The sequence below is a fragment of the Merops nubicus genome, unplaced genomic scaffold (assembly GCF_000691845.1).
Source record: "Merops nubicus isolate BGI_N331 unplaced genomic scaffold, ASM69184v1 scaffold12210, whole genome shotgun sequence".
Lineage (NCBI taxonomy): Eukaryota > Metazoa > Chordata > Aves > Coraciiformes > Meropidae > Merops > Merops nubicus.
Window position 1 is genome coordinate 1 of NW_008583598.1, and position 27,362 is coordinate 27,362.

General features: G+C 41.0%; 1 protein-coding gene across 1 annotated transcript; it reads right to left on the reverse strand.

Annotated features, from left to right (window-relative positions):
• Nucleotides 1-307: 307 nt before the first annotated feature.
• LOC103774059 (tyrosine-protein phosphatase non-receptor type 14-like) lies at nt 308-27,322 on the reverse strand (the record flags this gene model as incomplete). Its single annotated transcript, XM_008941444.1, has 11 exons — nt 27,303-27,322; nt 23,032-23,129; nt 20,707-20,774; nt 17,603-17,673; nt 15,877-15,964; nt 13,378-13,466; nt 11,634-11,721; nt 10,845-10,927; nt 8,502-8,559; nt 3,915-3,993; nt 308-1,797 (listed from the first exon to the last, which is right to left on the reverse strand). Coding segments are annotated over exons 1-11 (2,232 nt in total), but the record flags the coding sequence as incomplete, so codon positions are not given.
• Nucleotides 27,323-27,362: the final 40 nt, after the last annotated feature.

The following is a 27,362-nucleotide window of genomic DNA, read 5'->3' on the forward strand; positions in this document are numbered from 1 at the left end:
GATTCTATGATTCTATGATCATTAGCCAGATCAGGTGTGGATCTGTCCAGCAGTGGAATAACCACAGCAGAAGCAGCAGACAAACCCAACAGCAGTGCATGGGATCAGCCCCTTTGGTGGCCATACAGACCCACAAAACTAAATTGCGTGCTACATTTCACAGCACATTTCCTAACTTTAAGCAAAATAAACATCTTCCAACCCACATGTTCTGCACAGATTACTGATCCAACAGTTTTCTGGTATAGAAACTGAGTTGTACGATTGCCAGTTTTCAAGGAGACACTTCACAGAGGAAGGCACTTACCCTCATCATGATTTCTCTTTCTATAATGCTGTCCTCGATTGAAAACATTTCCGACACAGGCCTTTCCTTGACAGGTTCTTTCTTGACCCGCTCCTTCACACTCGTGAGGTCAGGCTCTGAGATAGAGGGCCCGAGGGAAGACCCGTTTATTGCCATTTGATCAGTTCGAGAGACACTGATGGCTTTGGAAGGCCCTGGCCTCATGGCCTTGGCCCTGGCTACGGCCACAGAAATGCTAACGTGGTCCTGCCTCAGGGCTCCATTGCTGACGCTTTTACGAGGCCCAGGGTACTCTGGAGGAGGTTTATTTGGTATTCTAGCCAAGGCAGCTTGCAGCTGGGCGCTGTATTCCATGTCCTCATGGAGGGCTGTTATCCCTGACACAGATTCTGGGGTGTCCTCTTCCTCTTCACTTTCACTGCTGTGTATCAGCATCGTGGCATCAGAGAATGTCTTTTTATGATGATAATGAGGAACCTGCTGAATTTCGTGCCCCATCTGAACCGACTCTTCTGGCTGCACCTGCTCCCGCAGAGTGTTCCTGCGGGGCAGAGGGGCGTTCAGAGTTTTTAACGCCATGGCTTCTATGCCACGTACCATGTTGCTGATCACCTCCAAGCTGTGGCGCTTGTTCACAGCTGCGTGGTGCTTCACGGCCAGGAGGGGCTCGCTGACCTCCTGCAGGGACTGACGGACGACCGGCGAGCTGTCCTCCTGGAAGGTCTTCACCGAGAGCTGGACTTTGCGCGTGACCAGGTCGGGGCTGCTGCCGCTGACGTACCTGTGCCGGTGGCTGGCCAGGTCCGGCGTGCTCGTGGCGGGACGCGGGCGCGGGTAGGGAGGCGGGGGCCTGAAGAGATAGTTTTTCAGCATGTGAGTGGTGGTGTAACCCTGGCCGCCCTGCAGCTGCACGTTCGCCAGCTCCGGCGTGCTGACGGTGTGGGATATGGCACTGGCCGCGGCCTTGTTCTGCGTGGCGTTGTTAGGGGTCATCGGGTCAGACGGGGCCACGGGCTTGTTATAGCCGCCACCCTGGGGCCCGTACGCAACGGTGTAAGGATGTCTCTCTCGGATCTCAGGCTGACTGTAAACGAGGTCTTCTGGCTGGTTATAAGCATGTGTGTTTCCGATGTTGAGATTCCTCAAAGACTGACTTTGGCTGTCCATCTGGATCACCCCTCTTTTCATTTGCCTCATGACGGTTTCATAATCCGGAGTCGGGCGGTAAGATGGTACTATGATTGCACTGTGTCTGTGGCTGGGGATGTAGTCTGCTCTCATGATGTCACTGCCAGGGATGCTGAGGTTTGAGGACATTGGAGATGCCTGGATGAAGTTCTGCGAGCGATTGAGGGAGTTCATGCTGTGGGCACTGCATACGCTCCCATTGGGTCCATTACCATTCAAGTAGCTGAAGTCCACTGGACACCTGTCCAAACTGGTCTGAGACCTACAGTAGAAAGTTTCTTCATTTCCATGGAAAATGCTATCTGTGTAGAGCAGAGAGAAAGACGTTGACAATTCTAACATACAAGGACTCATTTTATGTTAACAAAACTACAAATGCAGTCTGCACCAACAAATACAGGGACAGTTTAGTGTACAACAACTGCAAGGAAGATTTGGTCTTGGGAGTACCTTTGAGCCACTGAACTAGAACAAAGCTACTCATGTAACCATTCCAAACAGCAAAATATGGTAGTTCAAATCTTTGTGAAATTCATAAAAGGGGAAAGAGATAAAGTGTTTTTGTCTGGGGTGGCAAGGAAGAATAAAGGGGCATCTCCCCTCTCAGCATCCTGGAAGGATTCATTGCTGCTGCTAGCTTAAAAATCCAGTGCTCCTAGCCTATGATAATCCCAAAAGTTCTTGTGTCTTTTCTGTTGATGTATCTTGGGAGCACCCTTGAGCCACTGAACTAGAACTAAAACAAAGCTACTCACGTAAACATTCCAAACAGCAAAATATGGCAGTTCAAATCTTTGTGAAATTCATAAAAGGGGAAAGAGATAAAGTGTTTTTGTCTGGGGTGGCAAGGAAGAATAAAGGGGCATCTCCCCTCTCAGCATCCTGGAAGGATTCACTGCTGCTGCTAGCTTAAAAATCCACTGCTCCTAGCCTATGATAATCCCAAAAGTTCTTGTGTCTTTTCTGTTGATGTACTGCCATCTATGATTCAAAACAGCAGAGGACTGTGAAATTTGAAATCTTCAGACCAATCAACAGTTTTGAGGATCTGAAGTATAAGACAGCAGGGTGATAAACACTTAGGAAAACAAATATATGAACAAAACAAACAAAAAACAAAGAAAACACCACTCTAGATGTGCTAAAGAATGTTCAACATTTCAGCAAAGGATATTTGAGAGGGAAGCAAGATGGTGTCCTGGATCACAACTTTACTGCAAGGCTGTCCACATGGAAAATCTTATAAGAAAAGACAGCAGGGGGATAAACAATTAGGAAAACAAATATACGAACAAAACAAACAAAAAAACCAAAGAAAATAAAAATAGAAACCCCCACTCTAGATGTGCTAAAGAATATTCAACATTTCAGCAAAGGATATTTGAGAGGGAAGCAAGATGGTGTCCTGGATCACAACTTTACTGCAAGGCTGTCCACATGGAAAATCTTATAAGAAAAGAGTAGCAGCTCCCAAAAGTTTGAAGTCAGCCAGTTCTTTAACAATATAGAGAAGTCTGTGGTAAAACTAAGGGAACTTTACAATTCTTCTAAAACTGAGAGCATCTCCTTTCAGAGCTTCAGCCTCATAGTAAACCTGTCGTAGCCCCTAAGTTAAATCTTTTGCTGTATGCAAGGAAATACACTGAATCACTCCTTCCAAAATTTATCAAATTCCACCTTGAAGTCAGATGACCATGATTCTAAAATACTGTAAGTGTGACTAAGAGGTCCTCTGCCAGTGAGAGGGCTTCAACTGTGCCTCTCATGAGCTGCAAAGAGAGTAGCCTAACAGACCTGGCTACGTGTGTTCCATGAAGTGGTGCAGCTAAAGGTGTGAGACTTGAAGTGTTTAGGGACTGGGCTCCATTCTCAGCTTTCATCAAAGTAACCTGGTACAAGCTCTTAGAGAATTTGTTCATCAAATGCAGGGAGAAAAATAGTTACCCTCCTCACCTCTGTAAAGGCTAACAATGCAGGCAGATGTTGGTGAAAAATCAGCAGAAAATAGTACCTAAATATTCAGTTTCATGACCAGGACACTATGATTTCTCCTGTGGTAAAAGATATTTGCTATCTCCTTTCCCCTCACTCCTTTTCTCCCCCTGGCCCCAGCTGGCACTGCCTTTCAGTACAGCCATCATACTTTCTTTCAAAATCATTTTTTCAGCTCACTGAACTGGAATACCAAGTTTAAGGTCCATATAATCATGCACAGACATTTTAGAGAGATTTGAAAACTGAAATTGGACCTTAAACAAAAGACTTACTGCAACATTAACTATAAAACTGCTACCTCTCCTCCAGCAGCAGCTCCTATTTGACCATGATGGCATCAGAAATCTGCACATAAGGGTTAGGAGCTTCGTTGCATACACATAAAACTTAAGCCCATTAGAAGAAAAATATATGCTTTAAGTACCTTGTGAATTATGTGTTTCAGTGTAGTGTTCTCCACACTGGACATGCATAGGAGGCAGTATAAATGGATGCTGTCTTGGCTGAAATAAAAGCACAAAGGAAAAAAAAAAAAGGCATTAGGAACTTCATTTGCTACAATTTATGCAGCTGAAACAGGAAAAATGGTTCTATGCCCTTTCCACTGAACACTGCTCTTCTCTGCCCAGCCAAAGAGACATGGCTTGGAGTTTCTTTATAAAACAGAGAACAGCATTTTGTAAATTGGCTAAATTTTGTCACAGAGCTCAAAGCTGACCAGTTAAGACTCCTTTAAGCTCAACCACTTCAGAAAACAACATCCAGACTCCCAGCTCACTTAGAACTTTTCAAAAGTTTATTAAAAGTCCATGCCCTTGAAGAATTAAAACACAAAACAAACACCTAATCAGGGCAAAAGCGGGAGATGGAACAAATTCAAGGACCTGGAACACTGTTAAACAAGCAATAGGAGCACATATGGACTTAAAATAACTCTGCAAATTATGTGAATATCAGATTCTCTAGATAATGAATTGGAGCCTTCCTCCAACAATCTGTACTGCCACAATCTTTTTAACACAACAGTATCACAGGGGGCAATTCAGCATTAAATCAGCAGGATCATTTTCTGCAAAATAAATCACAGCTGATGCTGTATTCACCAGCTTTGCCCACTGGTAAACCGATGGGTTTTGCAGTCATATTTTACCACCTGCACAGTAGCATCCTGTCTGGGGTGAGCAGAAAGAGAAGGAAGGCAGCAATGACCTGGATGAAGGGACAGAGTGAACCCTCAGCTAGTCTGCTGATGATATAAAACTGGGAGAAGTGGCTCATAACACCGAAGGCTGTGCTGCCATGCAGCGAGACTTGGACAGGCTGGAGAGCTGGGCAGAGAGGAACCTCATGGAATTCAACAAGGACAAGTGTAGGGTCCTGCACCAAGGCAAGAATAACCCCGTGCACCAGTAGAGGTTAGGGCATGACCTACTGGAAAGCAGCTCCACAGAGAAGGACCTTGGAGTCCTGGTGGACAAAACCATAAGGCTGCAATGTGTCCTTGTGGCCAAGGAGGCCAATGGTCTCCTGGAACGCCTGAAGAAGAGCATGAGCAGCAGGTAGAGGGAGGTTCTACACTCCCTCTACTCTGTCCTGGTGAGGCCACGCCTGGAGTGCTGTGTCCAGTTCTGGGCTCCCCAGTTCAATGGAAACAGGGAACTAACTCATGAGGAAAGTCCATTTAGCCTGGAGAAGAGAAGGCTGAGAGGCAACCTTATCAATGTTTTTAAAAACCTGAAGGTTGGGTGTCAGGAGTATGGGGCCAGTCTCTTTTCAGTGGTGCCCAGCAATAGGACGAGGGGCAACGAGCACTCACTGGAACACAGGAAGTTCCACCTCAACATCAGGAAAAACTTCTTTACTGTGAGTGTGACAGAGCACTGGAACAGGCTGTCCAGAGAGATTGTGGGGTCTCTTTCTCTGGAGACTTTCAAAACCCACCTGGACATGTTCCTGTGCAACCTACCTTAGGTGAACCTGCCCTGGCAGGGTGGCTGGACTAGACAATGTCCAGAGGTCACGTCCAACCCCTACCATTCTGTGATCTGTGACAGCAGAATAAGGCTTTTCATCTAGGCTGATTCTAGTAGTTCAAACCATTATGGAATCCCGTGGATGCCCAAGGCAAAAAAGAAACACCAAACAATTTAACTGTGCACACAAGATGAGCACCACACAGGTTAGTTACTGATGAGGGGGTGGGGGGAAAGTGGTTAAATTTACATTTTCTATGTTAATGGGGAGCAGGAAAAAGAATCAAAGAAACTGAGCACACACATGCATTCTTGCATACAAAATTGCTGTGTTAAGCCAGGACTGGAAGATGACAAGAGATATTTCTGCTACAACATTTGTTTCTAAGGGTATAAAACCCTACTCTCACCAAACAACACGGGCAAAGGAGCGTGCTGCTGACAACTCGAGTAGCAGAGCTTAGTGTGGAACAAAGCAAGATGATGGAAAGCCCAACAAACGAGGGCAGAGGAAAAGTGCAAGGAAAGAAAAATTACTTCCACTGGGAACGTATAGGTGTGGAGCAGACAGTTTTCTTTGGGATAGCTGTTATGGACAGTATCTGAAAAAAATTAGGGTGCTTTTTTTTTTTGGTGAAGGCCCATCTGCCTCTTCTGGCAAAACAGGAGAAGCTTTTGGTCTGCAGAATGTCAATATCCAAATTAAGGATCACTTGCATTTATTGATTTTTTAGAAAATCAGCCAATTAAACATAGGATCATATTAAGATCTCCTGCAGAGGTTTTGCTGGAAAACCAGAATCATTGGTTAGCCTGACAGGAAAAAAAAAACCCAAAACAGCATACAGTGACTTTAAAGTAATAGTTATTAAAATACAAATTCACCATGATGCCAAAAACATATAGAGGGTCTTAATCTGAAAGTAATGAACATGATCCTCAGTGAAGTGGCAGAGCCTCACCCCACAGATTCCACTTCACTTCCCATTTATGCTTGTTGATGTATTACCATACAAGACAAATGAATAGGTAGGTGTATAAAGGTATGTACGGTGCAGACAACAGTCAGAATGGATGGTTTGGGTTTTTTTTTTCCCTTCTCAAAGAGAACTGTTCCAACAAGTTAGCAAAACAATTATGAAAAAAGCAGTTGAAAGTTCAACATGGATGGTTAGCAGCCAAGTTCACTTTTTAATTGATGAGCACACATTCCGACTCCTCATCTCCCTGAGACTTTAGGGTTTTTTTTTTAAAACTTGTTGCATGCTTATGTCTAAAACAAAAAGGCAGAGGGATTTGTTTTTTGTTTGGAAAAAAGCAGATTTTCATTTTTCATATCTAATACAGAAGGCAGGTCCCTCCTTCCCCTTGTGATGTAGCTGAAGCCACAGCATAAGCGTGTCATGCACATGTCTTCTCCCTTAGTTTTTCCTAGTCATTGCCAGGGAGCAAACTAGCAGATACCAAAAATACTGCAAATATGCCTCAGAGAATACATCGTGACACCACAGAAATATGCTTAGGATGAAAGGACAAAGAAATCCAGAGCCAGCTACAACAGCTTGCCTGCCAATGGCTGAGAAACACAGAACACAACTCTTAGATCTAATGGTCCATATGTGCCTACACAGGAAAATAGCCTGGGCTGACATCCACAAAGTTAAAGCTATCCTAATATCAGTACCTGCTTCAGTTTCGTTTTGGAACATTTTCACAAGCTGTACCCATACTGTGGGGATATGTCAAGAAAACACTCCTGCCCCCATTAGCTTTATGCCATGCAGTGACAGGCTAGTGGAGTTTCCACTCCAGGAAGGTCTGCAGAGCAGGTGTTCCAGCACTGGGCTGGCTGGCACACCTCTCCTATGAAGACATGCTGAGAGAATTGGGGCTGGTTCAGCCTGGAGAAAGCTCCAGGGAGACATTATTGCAGCCTTCCAGTATCTGAAGGGGCCTACAAGAAAGCCAGGGAGGGATTTTCTACAAGGGCTTGTAGGGATAGAATGAGGGGTAATGGGTTTCAGCTGAAGAAGAGTAGATTCAGATTAGAAATTAGGAAGAAGTTCTTCAGAGTGAGATTAATGAGACACTGGAAGTTGTGGACACTCCATCACAGGATGTGTTCAGGGTTGGACGGGGCTTTGAGCAACCTGCTCTAGTCAAAGTTGCCCCAGCCCACGGGAAGGGGTTGGAACTAGATGATCATTAAAGTCCCTTCCACCTCAAACCATTCTCTCATTTCATGACAACCTGTGTTACACATGAAAACTGGTCACCTAGACACAGACAAATACTGCTGTCTGCCCACGGAATCCACAGTGGTGTTGGTACTTTCATTTAACAGATTCTGACTTACTGTAAGAAATACTGACATACTAGAAGCTAAAACTGGATCCAAAAAATGTGTCCTTAGAATTGACTAGGAAAAAGACTCCCACAGATTTATTTATTTGTTTTTTAAAGATTTCAGGAAAAAGTTACCCAGTTTTGTCAGATGTATTTATGGAGATTAAACGGGAACAATTTTTTTTTTAAAAAACCCTCTGAATCCCCATCTTGTACTGATGATCATAGGTTTACTTAAAGTCACAGTAACTTCAGAGAGAAAATAGGCTCTTAATCCAAGAAGTTGGTAAATTTTAAGTAGACAATACAAAAACATGAGGAATGGAAGGAACAGAAAATGACAAGCTGTAAAATTATGTAATGACTAGGTTTTGACAAATACACTTCAAATTCTCTCTAGATTATTTTCTCTACATATTGAAATACCATCAATTCAGTAGAAAAGATGCTTCGTTTCTGCAGGGGAAATAAAAATATAATGCCTTGAAGACTGTAATTTTCAATAGTCAGTGGTGATATTATCCAGTTAATCAACCTGGGCAGCCACACCCTTGAGACTCATTCCAGTCATATTGCCTACAAGAAGTGAGTTAATGTGCTTAGTTGAAATTTATAAAATATTCCACCTTACACAAAGCCTCATCCCATTAGGAATGGTACAGACATTCTCAAAGCCCCACTGTGGCACATACCAAGGATGACCTACTCCAGGTGGGTCGGCGGCGGATGGGGGGAGGAGAACTTGATTGTCTGTGGAAGAAAAAATAATGAGAAACACTAGAAACTAGAATATTTACATTCTGAGTCAAGAATGAATGGGAAAAACAAGAGATGAAGAATCTGTAAGTATTGCTTATTAATGAGATTTTAAAAAATATGAACAAACAAAAATAATTCAGGTTCTTCTGTAAATGCAGAAAGTATTCCAGTCCCAAAATATAGATGCCTTCTGTTCATTATCCCATTTGGCTTACTTGGAAACAGAAGAAAGAAAATCTCTGGTTTAACAATGAATTAAACAAGTTTCTTAAGCAATAAAAACTGAACATGGTGCACAGGCAAAGTCTCGGGTGACTTGAGGTGAATATTAAAACAATGACAATTTTATGGAATTCCTAGCAATTCCTCCAAAGCAATGTGCACAGATCAGGAGGGGAAAAAAAACCCAAACAACTGGTTAGCAAATACAAGCAGAGCCACATATAATGTTAGAGTAGCCAGGTGCAGTGGAAGGAACAAGTGTAGGAGGTAAAAAATAAAAAAAAATGAGGAAGGGAAAGAAACAAGTTGATGGAGGCAGAAATATAGTGCTTACGTGAAGAGAGGAAAGGTGGGATTTGTCCTCTGACAGTTTCTGATCTGGTGAATGATGTTATGTGCAATTAGGAGAGGCACACAGGAAAACAAACAACCATCAGTTTAACACAGAGGGCAGGAAAATTATTTGGATAGAAAACACATTGGCATATGCTTTCATCATATCTGTGGCTCTAAGACAGAAGCTGATATCACCTCAGATGGTGGTAAGGAAAGCAGTTCTAATGGCAAAAGTACATTTAAACTCCAGTTATTTCACTCGGTGACCTCATGCCATTTCCTACCTTTATTAGTCAAAATATTTGTAAGTTATATAAGAAGCCACTACATCCACGCAGTTCATGATACCTGCATAATTATGGCTCAGCTTTTAGAAATCAACATGATCAAAACTATTGCTTCTGCACTCTGGGTTGTGAACAGTAACAGAATAGTCCTTTCTTCTGACCCCAGTATAAAGCTTCAAAGGGGAAATATTCTGAGGTGACAGACTACAGTATTTTGTTTTCTTTCTTGATTGTCACAGCAGACAATCATGAACTTCCTTTCAACACAATTGCTCTGAAACCATGAAAATTAAATTTGGTATTGGCCTGCTGAGATGCATTTTAATGCTGCTAAGAAATGTCTCTTCTGGTCTTCCGCTCAACTCCCAAGAACTGTAAGAGCCACCTGAAATCTAACCAACATCTCTCTTCTGTAAGTGCACAGATCCCTCCGTGCAGTTCACCTCACTGGTCTCCCCAATACTCTAATTCACCAGAGCTTAATATAATGTGTGCATACATAATACTAGAAAGCTAGACCTTCCAGTCTTCCCTTCATCATTTTGGCCTTACTGTCCAACAGATGGCATTACCCAGCTGAACAGATGGGATGTCCAGCTCCAACTAGAGCTGTTGATAAAGATGAGGCTTCTTCATATCTTTCCAGCTAACTAAGCTCATAAGTTTTGCAAAGAATTCATATTCTCATTGTTATAAAAACCCAGAACACCATGAAAATTTCTCAGAACGCTAAGCTAAATTTATTTCTAACTAAAATTACTAACAAGTAGACTTCTGACTTCTAACTAAAGCCTCATGAATTCTTCCTTCACTTAGGATGACTCCACCTGCACAAGAGGACTAGCTCAAGGCCAGTTCCTTAGGAAGTGCTCAAAGCAGAGCCTACAGGAGAGTTCTGGTTCAGATTTACAGTCTCTGCTGAGTTGCACAAGTATGGCTACACAGATTCATGTTCCCAGGTGCCCTCCCTTGTTTGGCACACTTAAGATGGGGATAAATTATACTGCCCAAACTAGAAGATGACAACCTCTGTTTTCCACCAACCTTAGCTGCTAGATGTGTAGTGCATCTTCAAAATGCTACTGTAATTCACTTTTTGGCATGTTAACGTGTCATCTTTCACTCCAGGTTACACTAACACTCTGGGTTATGAACAGCAGAGACCAAGGGCTTCAAGACTGTCCAATTTGGCTGCCTGGGGAGCATCAAGCCTCACAAGACTTAGAATGAAATTACATTCTCAATTGTCTGTTCTTGCTGGTGGTTAAAACAAAATAAGGAAAAAACAGAAAGGGGAAAAGAATAATTGACACAAGTGACTAAAAGAAAAAAAACCCAACAAAAAAACCCAAACAAACCCAGACATGCCAAAACTCAGATCAGTTCCAAAGCAGGGCATAGAAAAAAAATCTCTGAAGGAGAAGTACTCACTCTGTGCAGATTTTGTTCTGTTTGTAAAACTTGTGTCTTGCTGCAAACAGCCGTGAAATATATTTGGCATTTTCAAGATCATCCTTTAAGCACAAGAAAAAAAAAAAAGAATATATATAATCTTTCATTTTGTTATTCATATAAAGAAATAACAATGAAGAGTTTAAAGAAATCCTATTGCAGTAATGCTTGGTAAGGTCTGTCATGTACAGAATCTGGCTGCCAAGAACATGTCTGGTGCCCTCAAGAGCATTCAAGGCATTGAATTACTGAAATACAGTGGCATGCCTTTACATGCTGCCACTTCACTGCTAAGTCACAGTAGGAGGGGAGGAGGGACAAAAAAAAAGCAAGCCACAAACCTTGCTGGTCCAATTTCTATACTGGCCTTGGTTCTGGGAGATGTGGAGTGATTTTAAATAGCACAGAACAGCACTACAGCCCTCTGACTTCCAGTATGTACATGCATGGTCACTTATACCCAGTTTCTAAAACTGCTTATGCTGCTGTCTTTATGCCAGAGTGAAAAGTGTGGCACTGGGAATGTTTCACCCAACAAGCACTCCAGTGTTTTGCAGACTTCCCGCAGAGCATACTTTGAGATGCTTAAAAGAGAAGACAAATATTGGTAGCTAAATGGAGATAATTTCACTTGGCATAAAGTAAAATGTGAACTTGGGAGGCAGGGAGACTTCTGGTGAGTGAACCCCTTTGGGAAAGTGGAATTTTTAAGGTTTATTTTTTATATAAGCAGCTTTATTGATGACACTGATTAGATGTTTTTCTTACTGTGTGAAAGAGCACATTCTCTTCTTTGTTGATCAACTCCAGAACAATTGAAGACTTGTTATGTGCTATATTCCCAATGTCATTCCACCTGTAGAGTAAAAAAATGCAGTAGTTTGCCAACACACACATTCAAACATTTCACAAACACATTAAGAATCCCTTAGTCAACATTAGTCTTGTTTTATGTGAAAGCTTTTCAGTAGCTGTTCGGTGAAGAAACATGGTCAGGAAACTAAAGAAGTCATGCTCTGATTAAAGGAGAAACGGATATTCAGCTCTTAACCCAAAGCAGAAATGTTAAAAGCTCTCTTTAAAAACACCCATTTGAAGACTCATAATAGAAGATACACTGAAAATACATTAAAGATAAACATTTTACTGAACTGTGGCATTTTGATTGAGTTTAGCAACATGTATTTGATTTATTATTTTAATAGTGCCATTCCTCTCCAAATGCTATTTCCAACTTTCCTCCAGCACCAGTTCCTCCTAAAGAAGGTGACAAGGTGACATTGACAACAGGGTTATGCAGGCTATGCATACCATGTTAATACTCTGGTTTTATGTTTGCAATCTATTTTTTTTATTTGTTTCCAAGTAATTGTCAGGTTAGCCAAGATCAGAGTTATAATCTTCTTACAAATAGCTGACAGACATTTGCATGCATTGCATGCAATCCACGGGGATGGGAAGGACTTGTTTGTTCTGTTTGCAGCACACATTCCTCTTCATGTCATGGCAGGATACTTGAAGTGTGTATTTCCAAAGAATAAGAATCCAAGCACCAACTATCATTTCTACGTGTAAATAAACTTCTTGCTTTTGTCACCTGGCACAGATTATCTTATTTCATCTCCAAATTAAGTGTGTGAAACATCAGCCATGTGGAAAAGCGAGCCCTACCTCACATTTTTGGAGATGACCACTGAAAGCCCTTTTAAGGCAAAAAAACCCCCCAACAAACTAGCATTCCAGCTTAAGTCTGATACAAGCCTTAGCTACTGAATAAAAATTAGTGCACCTCATAAAACACTTTTTTTTTTGGCTGCACAAGTGTTCATGTTCTACTAACAAGGACCAGTAAAAATATACTACAAGTTAACACCAACAGCAACAAAAATTTCCACCAGAACAGTAGCAAAGAAGGTTCAGTGAAAGCCTAGACCCCTGGAATCATGTTGATTTCCAACAACATTTTCATACAGAACAAAGTTTTAGAAGAAACAAAACTCACAAAAGAAAGTTAATAGAAAGGCTTAAGTGATTCTTAATAACCAAAATAAACATCAGAACAAATAAACAAGTGATACAGCCAGGATTTTCAAAATTATGGAATGAGAAAGTTCAGCTCTTTTTTTGGGTTGTGCACCTAAATATGGCAACCAGATTTTCAGAAACATTGAATGCCTAGGCTGCCAACTGTGAGGTTTCACTGATTTGCATTCAGAAGCATCAAAGAAGCAGACATAAAGGCAAGAAAAGAAAAGGGATCAAAGCCTTGTAAGTAGAACAAGATACATGACAGACAACTACATCTTTCTTGCCATCAAACCCATTCACAGACATCAGAAATTTTTCTTTATTACATCTCTTACAGGCGAAAGGCTAATCCTGAAAACAGTGAGGTGACTACTCCTTAGTTAGAGGATTGGCACTATCAAAGTCACATATGTAAGTAGGGAAAAAACCCTCACAGACGGAGCTCTGAAAAGAAACTTTAAATACAGAAGACCCTAGTTTTTACCTATAAATCATAGTTGTCCTTCCAATTCTGTTTTTTATGAAGATTCCCATGAAGAAAATACCAAGGTGTATGTCATTTCCATGATTATCCTGCAAAGAAAGGACAATGTATTTAGTTTAATAGAGGCCAACACATGCATATGAATATGCAATGAACTACCAAACAGAAGCCCTTCTTCAAGATGAATACAGGACTAACCCTTGACTAACCTACATTTTGCTGCTTGATCACTCAAATTTTCACTGTTTCAAAGCAGTTAGCACTTAACTGGATTAGTTCTGTTGATTAGTAAGAAAAGACAAAGGCTAAACAAGCCCAGGGTTCTCCTCTATCAGACAATGCACACACCACAGACTGGCATTCCTTGCATACTACCCCACATTCCCCATCACTGTGACTACAGCTATCTAAAGCCCATATGACTATGAAAATCAATAGTCCTCATCCACATTATTTCTTCAGTTGCCTGTTAAAACATGTAGAGAGTTCAGAAAACCACACCTGGAGACTGAATCCCTCCCCAAAACTATATCCTACACACTTCCTCCTTCAAGTTCTCCATATAGAAATTCACAGCACATTACCCTAAAAAGTACTTGCACCTCTACAAAGATACATCCCCCATTGTTTTGCAGTTATTGGGTTAAACATTTATCTGCATGCACCAATTCACTCTTCTTGCATTGCTCTTCAGAAGGTTTTGCACCTAACCCATGTCTCCTTGCGGGCTCCTATTCCAGTTCACAATCAGTTTTCTTAAAAATGCTATTTCTTCTTTGCTACAAAAGCTTAATGCTGTTGGTGAAGTGTTTTTTCTACATCTATCAACAAAACCAACTCCCCCTCAGCTGCATATACAGTAATTGATTCACACTTTAAAGTGGTAAATAAAAATCATGTTAACATAGAGCGTGGTTGAAAAGAATTGCTAGAGGAAAGTGTACGAGAGAAGTTAATGCACTATGCATGAGGAAATTCCAGAAATCATCAGGCACTCTTGCATTTTAATAGATCAGATTAGAGTTGCTCCCCTGGCCTTGCTATAGTTGATACCTGGAAGGCAACAACAGAGTATCTACACCTGTTTTTAAGTACTAAATGTCAGGCCTTTTTCAAACAAATGAGGGATGGCACTTTCCAAGCCCCAGCCCGTGCACTGATTGTCTGTGCCACACATACCAGCATTCCACCACACACACTACGAGTCAGCAGAGGTCCTACAGCTGACAGTGTTCCCTTTGGTCTGATTGGAGGACCACACAGTCCTCTGCATTGTCCCAGAGGTAGCATGAGAAGGCAAGGGGATGGGAAAAATGTATTTGTACACATAGAAATACACACGTGTGCACACAAATATCTGTCTAGAAAGAGGAACATATTTCTAATAGCATTTTCTAACAGGAGCCTTTCATTTTTCCCTTTGAATAGAGTTCCAGTTGTGTACAAGGCCAGCAGGCTGCTCTTTGACACAAGGGTAACAGCTTCCTGGAGTTTTGCAGAGCACCCAGTCTACTGTTCATGCTTATCTTACTGACATGCAATAATATCTAATGACAGTTCCAACACAGAAATCCTTTGCAGCAGCATGCATCATTAATCCAAATTAATTTGAGAAAAACATTGATTTAACTCACTGATGATAAATGTTACATAATTTTTGTAGCTGGCTAGGTTTTTTCACCATTCAACTCCTCCTCTTCAGGCCAGTTTTGAGTTTGGCCAAAGGATCAATTTTGACCTTCAGCAAAAAGGTTTTACTGTTTGCTGTGGAATTTTGTTTGGTTGGTTTCAAATTCCAAGTTATCTTTAACTTGCAGAAAAATTGCTAGCAGTCCACCACCTACAGTGACTCAGTTGGTCAGCAAAGAGGAATGGGTCATGTTGATACGATCAGTTTTCAGTCTTGCAGCACAACTTTATCATGGTGGCATGTGTTTCCTAAGGCTAGGTAGACCATCCATGGCAGAAAGGGACTTCTAGAAAAGGGCAAATGACTACAAATGCAAAATAAACCTTGAAACACACACACACACACTCAGTTTTAACTGTGTAGAGGATCTGTGTGCACATGTAAGAAACTAAGGAAAGCTAAAATTAATGCTTGGTAAATAGCAACTTAGCAAGATGTCAAAAGGTCTCATTTTTGTATCCTGTTAAAGAAGACCAGAGCTGATGTTCATTGGCCTCAGCCACTCTCCCTCAGACAGCACTCAAGGAGAAGCATGGAGCATCTCTGCTTCCCAAGTGAGCAGGCCCTAGCACAGAACAACCACTTTCTGTGAAAAGGATTTTGGTGAAAGAGAAGTCACACTGCAGCCTAAGATACCCTCACAGTGCAATATTCAGTCAAACTACCATTTTATAGTCATTTTACAGTCCAGAACAGTGAAAGAAGTCCTGTGTCTTCTGGACAAACACAACTTGCATGCTTTGCAAAGGTCGCTGCTGGCTCCAGCATCATTTGATTCAGGGGTTCCTTTCTCATGTCCACAAACATACCTTCACAGGGAAAGTCTCCTGTCCAAACCCATCCAGGCGTTCCACTTCACTGATGTACATTAGCTCAGCCTCTGCTGCTGTAATGCCACTGCAACCAGGAGTAACAAAAGGCAGCAAATGGTTCAGTATTATACAGACACAAAAAATACTAGTGAAAAATGGGAGATTCACAAACCACTTTAGAATGAATACACTCTGGACACTCTGCCTAGAAATGCACAGCACAAAACTAACTTCCAACAATAGGATCATAATCAGCAAGGGGTGGAATTTTACTAAATGTTGTTAAGGTAAGGTACAAATGATAGCTCAAATAACAGGAAGAACACACTGAACTGATGCTATTACTCAGTTTCTTCTGCACACATCAAATGCTTTCCAGGCTGTATTAAAACATCAGGCCATCACATCAGGTTGTGCCTAGTTTTGGATGGCAAACTTGGGCCATATGGGTCTTAATTTGCATAAATAGTATACAAATCCACTGAAGTTTCTTAAAATTACTTAAAAGGGAAAGATCTAAATTTTCAATTTGGCTGCTGAAAAATACAGGTGCTAAATCCATATGTTAAACAGATTCTCTTTCATAATAGAGAACAAACCAGCTGAAAAATTTTACACACATGCCTACACATGCTCCTGTCACAGTTCAGGAATTCAGGCAGATTTCAGTTCTCAAAAGCAGGTCAGAATGGATTGCAGGTTGCTCCAAAGGAAGGCCATTATTAGTGTTTCTCCTCTTTGCTCCTCCTTACCACAGCTTACAAACAGAAAATATAGGAACCAGACAAATACTTGGCAGAAAGGGGTGGAATGTGATCTACCTGCAGAAGTGAGGATAAGTATTTGTTCTTTGTGTTGCAAAAATAGCACTGAAGAGCACGGCAGGGGAGGGAAACCCTTCCTTTCAAGTCTGTGAGTTAACCAAGATCACACAAGCAGCTTGTGGCAGGCAACACAACCAGGACTGCTCACGGCCAGCTTGGAAGCCAACCCTTGGTTGCATCAAAGGTCAAAGCTTGCATTGAAACACAGACTGAGGATGACCCTAGACACAGAGATTGGTATTTGTCCCTTTTACAACCATTTTCTGTCATATAATGGGAAGTGCTGCACCCTTCATACAGTATTCCAACTGAATTTCATTTAATAAAGCTTTAAATGCAAATTTGCAATATGACAAAAAAGATTATTTCCAAGGACACACGGTGCTGCCGTTTTCCTAAGCACAGCACCCTGGGGGTTTGAATACTTCCACCACCAAAACATCTAGACAACACTAAAGAAGTCTGCTTACAAAGAAAGGATTTGTACTGAAGCCCTTCAAGGTGCACTCCTAGCTCATTAACTAGTAACACCACATTGTATCTTTTCCACAATGATACTTTAAAAATCTAACTCCTGTTATTTTCATTTCTATTACATCGAGAATGCCCTCCTCCCTCTCTCCTGAATGAGGGAAACCCCTCAGACCACAAGTCACAGGGTCTTTCACCATTTTTTTTATTTGGGATTAAGTTCCTTGGCAACTCTGTGTTCACAAGAGGCAGATAATATTTTGTAACAGACTAATAAAAATCCAGCAAGACATAGCATAACAGTAACATTAGTATAAGCTACTTTACCCCTGCCAGAAAAGCATGGGGAGGAAGGGAAGTACTAGGAGGAGGATGACAATTAAAAAATAATATAAATTAAATAATGAACCTTGACATGTGAAGCTCACCTGTGAGTTCGGTGCTCCTGAGCAACCTTTTGAGTCAGCTCCTCCAAGACAGCTTCATCCTGGGTCCAGTCCTGTAAGAATACGAAGTAGTATTGAAAACTAGTCATCCAAAGAGAGAAACGACAAAATGCAGGACAGGAATTATGACAGCAGCTGTTTCAGGATTGTTTCTTGTTGACTCTCTTCCAGGTAGTTACAGAGAGATAACCTATCACCAAATGCATTGAAAATTTAGAGCACAGCTGAAAATATGCAAGAACAGAAGTGTCTGATTTTTTTAAATATCATTTTTGGGGAAGGGTAAAAAGACACTGTTAAAAATAGGGTTATTCCAAAATGGAAAACAGAACATGGACAAGGGATCTTTTCCTGGATAAGGACCAAACAAGTCTTTAAAAACACTTGGAAGTCTACAAATTAACACATAACTTTTAAAACAGCCTAAAATAATGCACAGATCCTGGAAAATGAAGTCACGGGTATTTTCTGTCCTGCAACCTACAGGTACTCCCTCATGTTAAAAGAGATTGAACCTTCTTCAATCTCTTTTGAAGTTCTACCCCTTCAAACATGCAATTCAAAGTCCTATATGCCTGCACACATTTCTAGAGCACAAATTTATCTTCTGCAAATTTAATAATGTGTGGTAGAAACAGTTCTGAAATAATTGGGAGCAAGTTAATAAAGGAATTCTGCTCATAAATTCAAGGAAAAAAAAAAAGGAAGCTGAAAATCTTCTTGCAAAACCTCAAAGTTCTTATTTTTATTTTAAAAACCCTGAAGGCTGCATGTAATGTACTTAAACACACTGCCTGTTTCTTGCTCAATGGGGCCCTCCCTCTGATATTTGCTTCTGCCACAAAAAAATGTGAAAGTGGTAGCGTGGTAATGAAAAATGGCATGGTACATGCCTCTGCACAGCCACACACCTGTGGGGTGTACTGTGTACATAACTTTGTTCTTTTCACTGCTGAAGAAATGCCATTTGACACACATTGTAGCCTCACAAGATCAAACAGTCCCAGTGTAGCTGCCCCTCCCTCATCCACCAGCTCACCTCACTAATAAATTTATAGCAACATTCCGTTGGAGGTTCTTTCTATGCCAGAGACACACTGCAATCCTCCCACTTGCTTCAGGACTAGTTTATATCTGCAGCACTTAGCAACTGTCACTGAACTTGTAGTGAAATATTTACTATTACCTTAGCTACTCCTCCCCAAAGAAGCAAAGACAAGTATTTAAAGAAATGACTAGAGAAACAGTTGGTTTAAGAGCAGGCTTCTGAAGACTGTAGGAAGCAGACACTTTGCTGATCTTGTTAAACTTAGCAATTGCAGCATGAATGAAAGGCAAGACACCACAAAGTGAGCACATGCAAAACAGAAGAGAGACAACCAAAACACCAGTAGGCAGATGATTCAAAAATGGAGGCTCTAGGTGATGTGCACAAAGAGTAAACTGCAAACCACATGGAAATTAACCACTTGAAAGCTCATCTAGAAGCCTGAACCCACCCCTAATTTTCTTCTGAATAGAGGAATATCATCAGAGTATTGAAAGAATTTCACAGAAGGTCACTGGTTTACAAAGTGACAGCTTGACAATAAGTGTGTCTATATTTGCAGCCAGTTTTCCCACTTAGGCTACTGTACATGACTTCATAAACCATCAACTATAGCCAAGACCATCAGCTCATCTAGAAGCCTGAACCCACCCCTAATTTTCTTCTGAATAGAGGAATATCATCAGAGTATTGAAAGAATTTCACAGAAGGTCACTGGTTTACAAAGTGACAGCTTGACAATAAGTGTGTCTATATTTGCAGCCAGTTTTCCCACTTAGGCTACTGTACATGACTTCATAAACCATCAACTATAGCCAAGACCATCAATTCCTTAACAACAGATAAAGGCAACCTACCAAAGAAATCCTGCTCCACCAGGCAGGTGAAGAGAAGTTTCTTAGTAAAAGGTCAACACCAAAGCTATGCTCTAGCTATACAAGGCATATTCAGTTCTCTGTACATTCATGAATTCCCCTTTTTCCTACTGACTTTTTTTTTTCAGGTGGTATTGAACTCTTGTCTACCAACTCAAAACTGCACTTGTCACTTCCAGACAGCTATCACCTGTCAGTTTTCTGGACTTGAGAACAAACTATCTACTGTAGTTCCTGTCCAAAGAGTGCTGGTAACTGCGATGAAATGCTCCTGGAAGTGCCTTTCTCAAGACTTCAGATTACAGTGAGATGAATCATTCTCCTTCTACCACTCCACTAATTGCAGAGGGAAACCAGATGCCTTAACTTCTAGGCAGCTGCACTTAGGGTATGGGAACTCCACCCCACTTCCAAATTTTTTTTCCAGTTCAAGAATTCCATGATCTTTTACATTTTATGAATCTTACACTCAGGTCTCAGGCTGGTGGACTTGTTCATCTAGGATAATGCAAGCCCTAACCTCAGCAGGCTTCCCCCTCTCCCCCCAATACATTCTCCCAGAGAGGCTCAATGTCATGGATTGCAAGGGCTTAGTATTTGTCACCAGTTTCTAACATCATTAGTGACCTAAGCATTCCCCTCAGCATTTGAGTTATTGGCTAGTTTTCAACATAAATTGAAAACAAATTTACAGGACAGCTCCTAGAGAACATTTTGAGAAGACCTGATTCATGCTTAATTTCTAATACTCAGTTGATGTAAATTCACATTCTTTTTGAGGAAAGATGTGTCCTGCACGATGTGTCCTGTGCCACATTTGCTACATCATGCAGCCCTCATATCCCCTTGCTGTGTCCTATTACTCATACTACAGTACTGTTAATATTCACCTTTTTAAGAAGCTGCAAATTCTTTTCTGATGCAAAGTAGTAAATTTCTTTTGTTGACACCTATTTCTAGTGGAGGTTTAACACAAACTGGAAAAAGGCTGAATTTCCATATTCCTTCAGAAACAAGTATCCTGCAGGGTTTAAGGAGCAAAGTTTATTTCCACTATTAATAGTTCAGGGCTGGTGCTGTCAGTCTGTTATCAACAAGGCCATCTCTGAGGCATGGAGAAATTATTCATAGAAGACCACAAAAGAGGTGGATAAGGAACTCACCATAGGAAACAAGACATACTCTCGGAGGAAGTCATGAGATTCAAACTGATTATAGTCTCCAAAGTCAGCTGGAAAAAACAACACAATTACTCATTTTAGCACTTTACACACACGTTTAGACCACATTCAACCTTTGCACAGATGCTTAATTTCAAGTGGGTGAGTCCTCTCTCAAGCCACAACCCAGCACAAACATTTCTGCTTGTACTGTAGCTTTTAACATGGAGGTCTGAAAATAACAGTGTTATTACCAGAGATTAAATAATAGCCAACAAATAATTTCTCTCTTTTGATCCCTGATACCATGACCATTTGCAAGACTTAACCAGTAGGAGTGCAAGAGTTTCTTTTTCTGTGGCCTTCATGAACAAATACCACCATCTAACAAGGCTGAGATTGCTCAGTCTCCTTTAAAAATGATGCACACTTTTGCTTCTCCAACACTTCCAACCCTGTCCAGGAAAAAACAAACAAAACACAGGGGAAAAAAAAAAATTAACCTACCTCTGCCACAATTCTACACAACTGTAGAGACGATGCATAATTTTACAGCTTTGGAAGTTAAAATCCACCAGCTGATTCTATTAGAAACTCTCAACAACCAACAAAGTTTGAGGTGGAGGGAGAGGTCTTATCCTTCTCCAGCCCACAGAACAGTACAGGCACTGTGCCAGTTTAACTGACTGCTCCAAACCTTTCTCCTTGCTTTTCTACTGCTCCTAAATGTCTTTAAGAAAAGTCCTTATCTCCATGCTCACATTCACTGATATGTCACGCTGAGGATTCTTTTCTAAATGTCCTTGAAATCATGCTGTTTTGAAAATGCTTCCTAAAGCCTAAACTACATTGAAAAAACAAACAAACAAACAAACAAAACAAACCCAAAGCCTATATTTATCTGTTAAATACATAACAGCTTATATCAAAGGAATATCTTGCCAGGAGGTTTTTTCATATTAATTGAACTGGATCAAAAGCCATCTACAAGATTCTCATATTATAGGAGTTGGAAATCCCCACCATAAATCATATTATCTAAACATTCTTTCAAAGCTTCTAGACAATTTCACATATTGCACGATGCCAAAAATGCAGTTTCATTTTGTTTTCACCTCAGAGTTATGTTTTAACATAAACAGAAAGAAATCAGAATGGACATGAAACAGAGTCTAAGTTTAAAAGAAATAACTATTTCAGATATCTTCAGTTGCATCACACAAAAAGGACAAAGGGAGTAATACAAGGTCAGGCATAAAGCAAACAAGACTAGGTGCAGCATTCTGATGGAATGGTCTTTGAAATATAACAGATCATGTAGAAAATTCAAAATAAAAGTGATTACTTCAACTGTTTACAAAGACTGACTCGCTCCCAGAACTAGCAAAAGCTCCAAAACCACAGGACTAGTGAAATACATTCAGTGTCTGCTTAGACCTAACTTACACACTCAAAAAAACTTCATTTACTTCAATTGCAAGATTTAGTATGGAATCTTGTACATATCTTTTCCTTCATCAATAAAACATCTCAAGATTTGAACAGGAAACTTTTCTTCAATTTTTAACCACAAAATAAGATACTAAACCATAATTTCTATGGTCCTAACAAAGAGCCTATTAGCCTTATTCTCCATTGAACCTCTAATTTTCAAGAATCAGACCTTCATGCTTGCTATTTATGTATGTCCTTTCCCCACCCCTCACATCAGAGGACGTGCCCAGAGCATCAGTGCTGAAACTCTGAGGTTCTCACAGTCAGTCATGGATAGACTGAAACATACTTTCTCCAAACACAAGGCTTTTTCCTCTGCCCACATACATTATATGATCCCATTTCTGTTGACGTCCCTAGGAAGCTCAGAATAAAAATGACACTGTAAGATGTAGTTTGTTATTAATTTATAACTCACAAAATTATGATCATGTGTGCTTTCATACTTCAGATAGCACTGTACAGCAAAACGAGTTTTTAATTAAGGGTAAAATTAAAGCTGCTGCTATGCTCTTTGATGTAACTGCATTTCAAACCAGAGAACATGAAGCAAATTCATTACTGCAAAGTACTGCGTGGTCAGGTTTGGAAGATTTGGAGTTTGGTTCAGATTCACTTACATGGATTTTAGAAATAGGGAAGACAAACACTGTGATGTGGTCCATCATTCCCTCCTCCCTGAGGGTGTGACTGTTTCATCAACGGGAGTCCACCTATGCACTTGCAAATCAATAGAAAACTCAGCTGTTGTGAGTAGGAGTCACACAAGGCCTCAGTTAGTGCCCAGTCAACATGCAGAAGCTGTAGAAGGGCTACCAGGTCACATCATCTTACCTTGCACTGCCAAACCAGCTAGTCGAATTCCCTGCTCCAATGAAGAAAGTAATCGGCCATCAAGAACATCCTTTTTGACTTGTAGGTAATACTGATATCTACAAGGAAAAGTAAAGAGCACAAATTATAACATCTCTGTGTTTGTACATTTTCCACAGAACAAAAGACTGCTGAAAGCAAGAAACACTCACCACAAACAGGTCAGGCTGTTAAAAAAGGGTCTGTATTTCCCTCTCAGATTTCTTACATCGCTAAAAATAAATCAGTACAATCCCTACATGTGCAGTGCTTCCAGGTGGATGAAAAGGAAAATAACAAGTTCTAATTTGTGTTCCCTAGACCACACTGAAGAGGGACACCTACTGGGATTACCTCCTCCATCAGTTTTGTGGAGGTTACTGAAGACCAGAGGCTGTTCTGTATTTCTTCTACTGTTTTTGCTCCAGTGTCACCATTTTGATAGAAGAAATAGAATTCTAGCAATATACTTTGGCATAACTTTAACTATGTCCCATAGGAAAGTTTTTTAAGTCTCTCATCTCTAAGGACAACTCAGATACACAAATAAAGCAAAACCAGCTTCTAATATCGTGCACTTGCTGATTTGTAGTAACTAATCACAAGACAAACTATGTTAGTTTTAACCACAGCCACAAAACTCACACATTTCACCTTACACTTACAATAGATAAGACAAGGGAGAAGCCTTCCACAAGAAGCTTAACAAGTTACTGCCTTCACCCATTGATGGAGGGACACCCATAGCAGAGCTGGCCAAAGCAGTGGGGATATGTAGCAGTCCCTCCAGTTTATCAGGCAAGAGTCCAGTGGAGACAGCTTTGTTATACGGTTGAGTTGGTGATACAACAATCCACCAGCTTAAACTTTTGGTGGAGACACATGCAGCCCATCCCAGCTGAGACAAAACACAATTCCTCCTCAGCCAACGTGCAACTCCTCATCAGGTCTGAGCCCAAAGGTGGAGGTACTGTACCAGGGTAGCCACAGTCCATGTGTGCACTCATCCTTATGCACCAGCCCCTAGACCTGCTGAGAGGAACTGATATGCCCAAGTGACCCAAGTTAGCAAACCCCAAAACCCAGCAAAGGCATTTCTCAGGCTGTGATCAGACATGCCAGCCTGGCTGCAGCTGAAGCAGGTTATGAGGTTACTGCTCCCCTCAGCTGCATGTCTGCTCCCCCCACAACACAAAGGGCATCCGTCTAAAATTGCATGTATTTAAAAAAGAATTGCTTGAAATAAACTGAGATGGAAAGCAATAGTACATAAGCACAACAGCCAGCCTCAGAGACTGCAGCCTCTGCAAGGTGGACAGCAAAGAGAGGTCATAAAGACTGAGGGTATTAAACTAACTGAAATCATCTGCAACCAGCACACCACATCTGACCCTACCCTTGAACCTCTGGCAATAGCAAAGAAACTGTTCTGGTCTTGTTTCAGATTGCAAGTCACCTTCCCAGTCCCAATAGCAAAGGAGAACCACTGGAACATTACCCATGTTAGAGGGACTGCACTGCCTCAGCCATAATCACAAATACTCAATTTCAGTTAGAAAACACCTACATGCTTCAAAACTAGCAGAGCCCAAGCCATGCTTTGGAGGCTATTCATCCAATGCAGCATTTTACAATTTCCTCAGTTAACTCTTCCATCAGTGGTGTGAGATGAAGTAATGTGCCACTAGACAGCAGCAATGCTCTCACCAGACCAGTACCCTCAATGCAGCAGGATGTTTGGATGCCACATGAGCTGCAGAGCAGCAAAATACTCAGGGAAGCAAGGCCCATGAACATGTTCTGCCCCTGCACACAGCCTAATAAGGATAGAACTTGAGGGAATTTTGAAATTTGATTGAGAAAGGCAGTGTAAAAAGCATACAGCTTCTCAGTTTGAGCCTTGTGCTTCAGCCCCAGGTTTCACACTTGTTAGGTCCAAGAGAGGAATCAGCTTGTTTCCAAACACTAAGTCCCAATTCTGAAAATATAGACACTTTCATACAATCAAGAATGCTCAATCTGGTCTTCAAGACTTGTAATCCCCAAAGCAGGCTATTTATTAATGCTACATACACATGCATGAATTACATATTCTAGTCTACCAGAATAAAAGAAAAATCCACACCTGCCATAAAATTAGAGCCATATTTTTCACACTCGTTAGGTCCAAGAGAGGAATCAGTTTGTTTCCATTTGTTTGCAAACACTAAGTCCCAATCCTGAAAATACAGACACTTTCATACAATCAAGAATGCTCAATCTGGTCTTCAAGACTTGTAATCCCCAAAGCAGGCTATTTATTAATGCTACATACACATGCATGAATTACATATTCTAGTCTATCAGAATAAAAGAAAATTCCACATCTGCCATAAAATTAGAGCCATATTTAGAACAAAGTTGAGAATACAGGAAAGTCAAACCAATGTAAAATCTTACAGTGACATCCTAGCTTCACAGAAGTCAAGAATGCCACCAGTTTTAGTGGAGCCATGATTTCAACCACAGTGCCCACAAAACTACAGACAAACCATAGAAAGGATTATTTAGGTAAGCATCAGCAAAAATATGATGTCAATGCAGTTGCTGTGGTATCAAATATTATGGCCAAGACTTTCAAAAGAACGGGTGATGTGGAATTTCAGTTGCAATTTTAGTTGCCAATACTGCAGAAAAATTGTTTTAAGACAGCAGTCAGCACCCACTTTAAGAGAAGGATGTCCATTTACAGGCGTTTGAGCCTGACTGTCCAAAACAGGTCACAATTCTTAACATCTTAAAAGGAATATTCTACAGCATTATGGTACAGCATTGCATTTAGCAACACTGTAGCAGAATAAAGTTTAGTATTTCTTATATATTGTAGATAGACCTGGAGTAAGAGTTTAGAAGATCTATCTTATTACTGCTCTGACACAAACAAGTGTATCCACCAGGAGAAATCTCATGGAAAAAGTTGTCACCTTTCACAGGCAAACACACTGAAAAGCAGTCCCCTGCAATGGCTCTGACTAGTCACCTTCCTCAATGGAAGTGCCAAGAAAACTAAAGAAGACTGAGGCAGAAGCCTATAGTTTGTACCAGCTTCATCTTCACTCCTGGACTGACAGTGACAAGTGTCACTCATCTGAGCTGTCCCCTGACATCTCCTTTCCTTGTGGCCACACAAGGAATGAACTGGGGCACCTCCTTTCACAAGGCACGAACTGGAGTCACCCATTCCACTGTCAGGGAGGAGGAGGAGCATACCCTGGAGGGAGCTCTGCTAGAAGGCTGTAATAGCTCTACCAGCCACAGACTCATGGCCTGTCTGTGCTGCAAAACTGTGGTCAGGCTCTCTGCCCAGCCAAAGGAGAGGAGAAATTGGCCCATATTCTGTCAAGGATTTGAGGCTACTCCATCTGGAATTACATGAAATGCTGTTATTACGTCACTATGCGAGCTGAGACTGCTCTTTGCTTGCTTTGATTGCAAAAGTAGATCTACAATTTGAGGGAAATCAAACATATTAAAAGTTATTCAGCTACAGATTCATTGAGGAAAGCTGTTCCAGGACAGCAGATGAAAACATGCATTTCATAAGCTTCCTGCATAGTTTAGTTGGGAAAGCATATGGAAGCTGAACAAAAGAGAACTTTGCAGTCTGCACCCCCAAATAATAAATGGCAAGAAATTAAAAAGTAAGACTTGCAAAGCTTTAATCATCCAGCCACTCTGCCATGCTAGGAGACTGCAGGCTAAGAGACACCACAACAGCCAAATGAGCTAAAAGCTGAAATCTCTCACTTTTGTTGCTCATTTTGGGTTAAACATTTTCAGCAGAGCTGTTGTGTATTCAATATAATAAAGGCTACTACACTTTGCCAGCTTGTAGCTAATTCCAAGGGGAATGGGAGTGGACAGCAAGTCTGAACAAAGCCATAATTATAAGGATATCATTTCCCACAACTCTATTTAGCCAACACAGAAAACATTAAAAGTATATTTGCATCTATGGCATCAAAAAGTACACTTTCTATGAAGTAAATAAGCCACAACTGGACAACTGAGACATCTCAAATCCAGAATTAACATCTGCATTTTAGCACTCCCTACTACATCAGAGTTAAAAAGAAAGAAAAAAACCCAAATATTATTAGTAAGCAGGTGATAAAGGTACTGGTTTAAAATTTAATTGTAACACCCATATCAGAGTCAGCTACAGCTGTGTATATGCAGAGAAACTCCATTTGCCCATAGAATTCTGCACAGACCTCCCAAGATCAGGATCCATGTTCGCTCTCCTGTTACTTTGAAAAGGAACATGGGTGTTT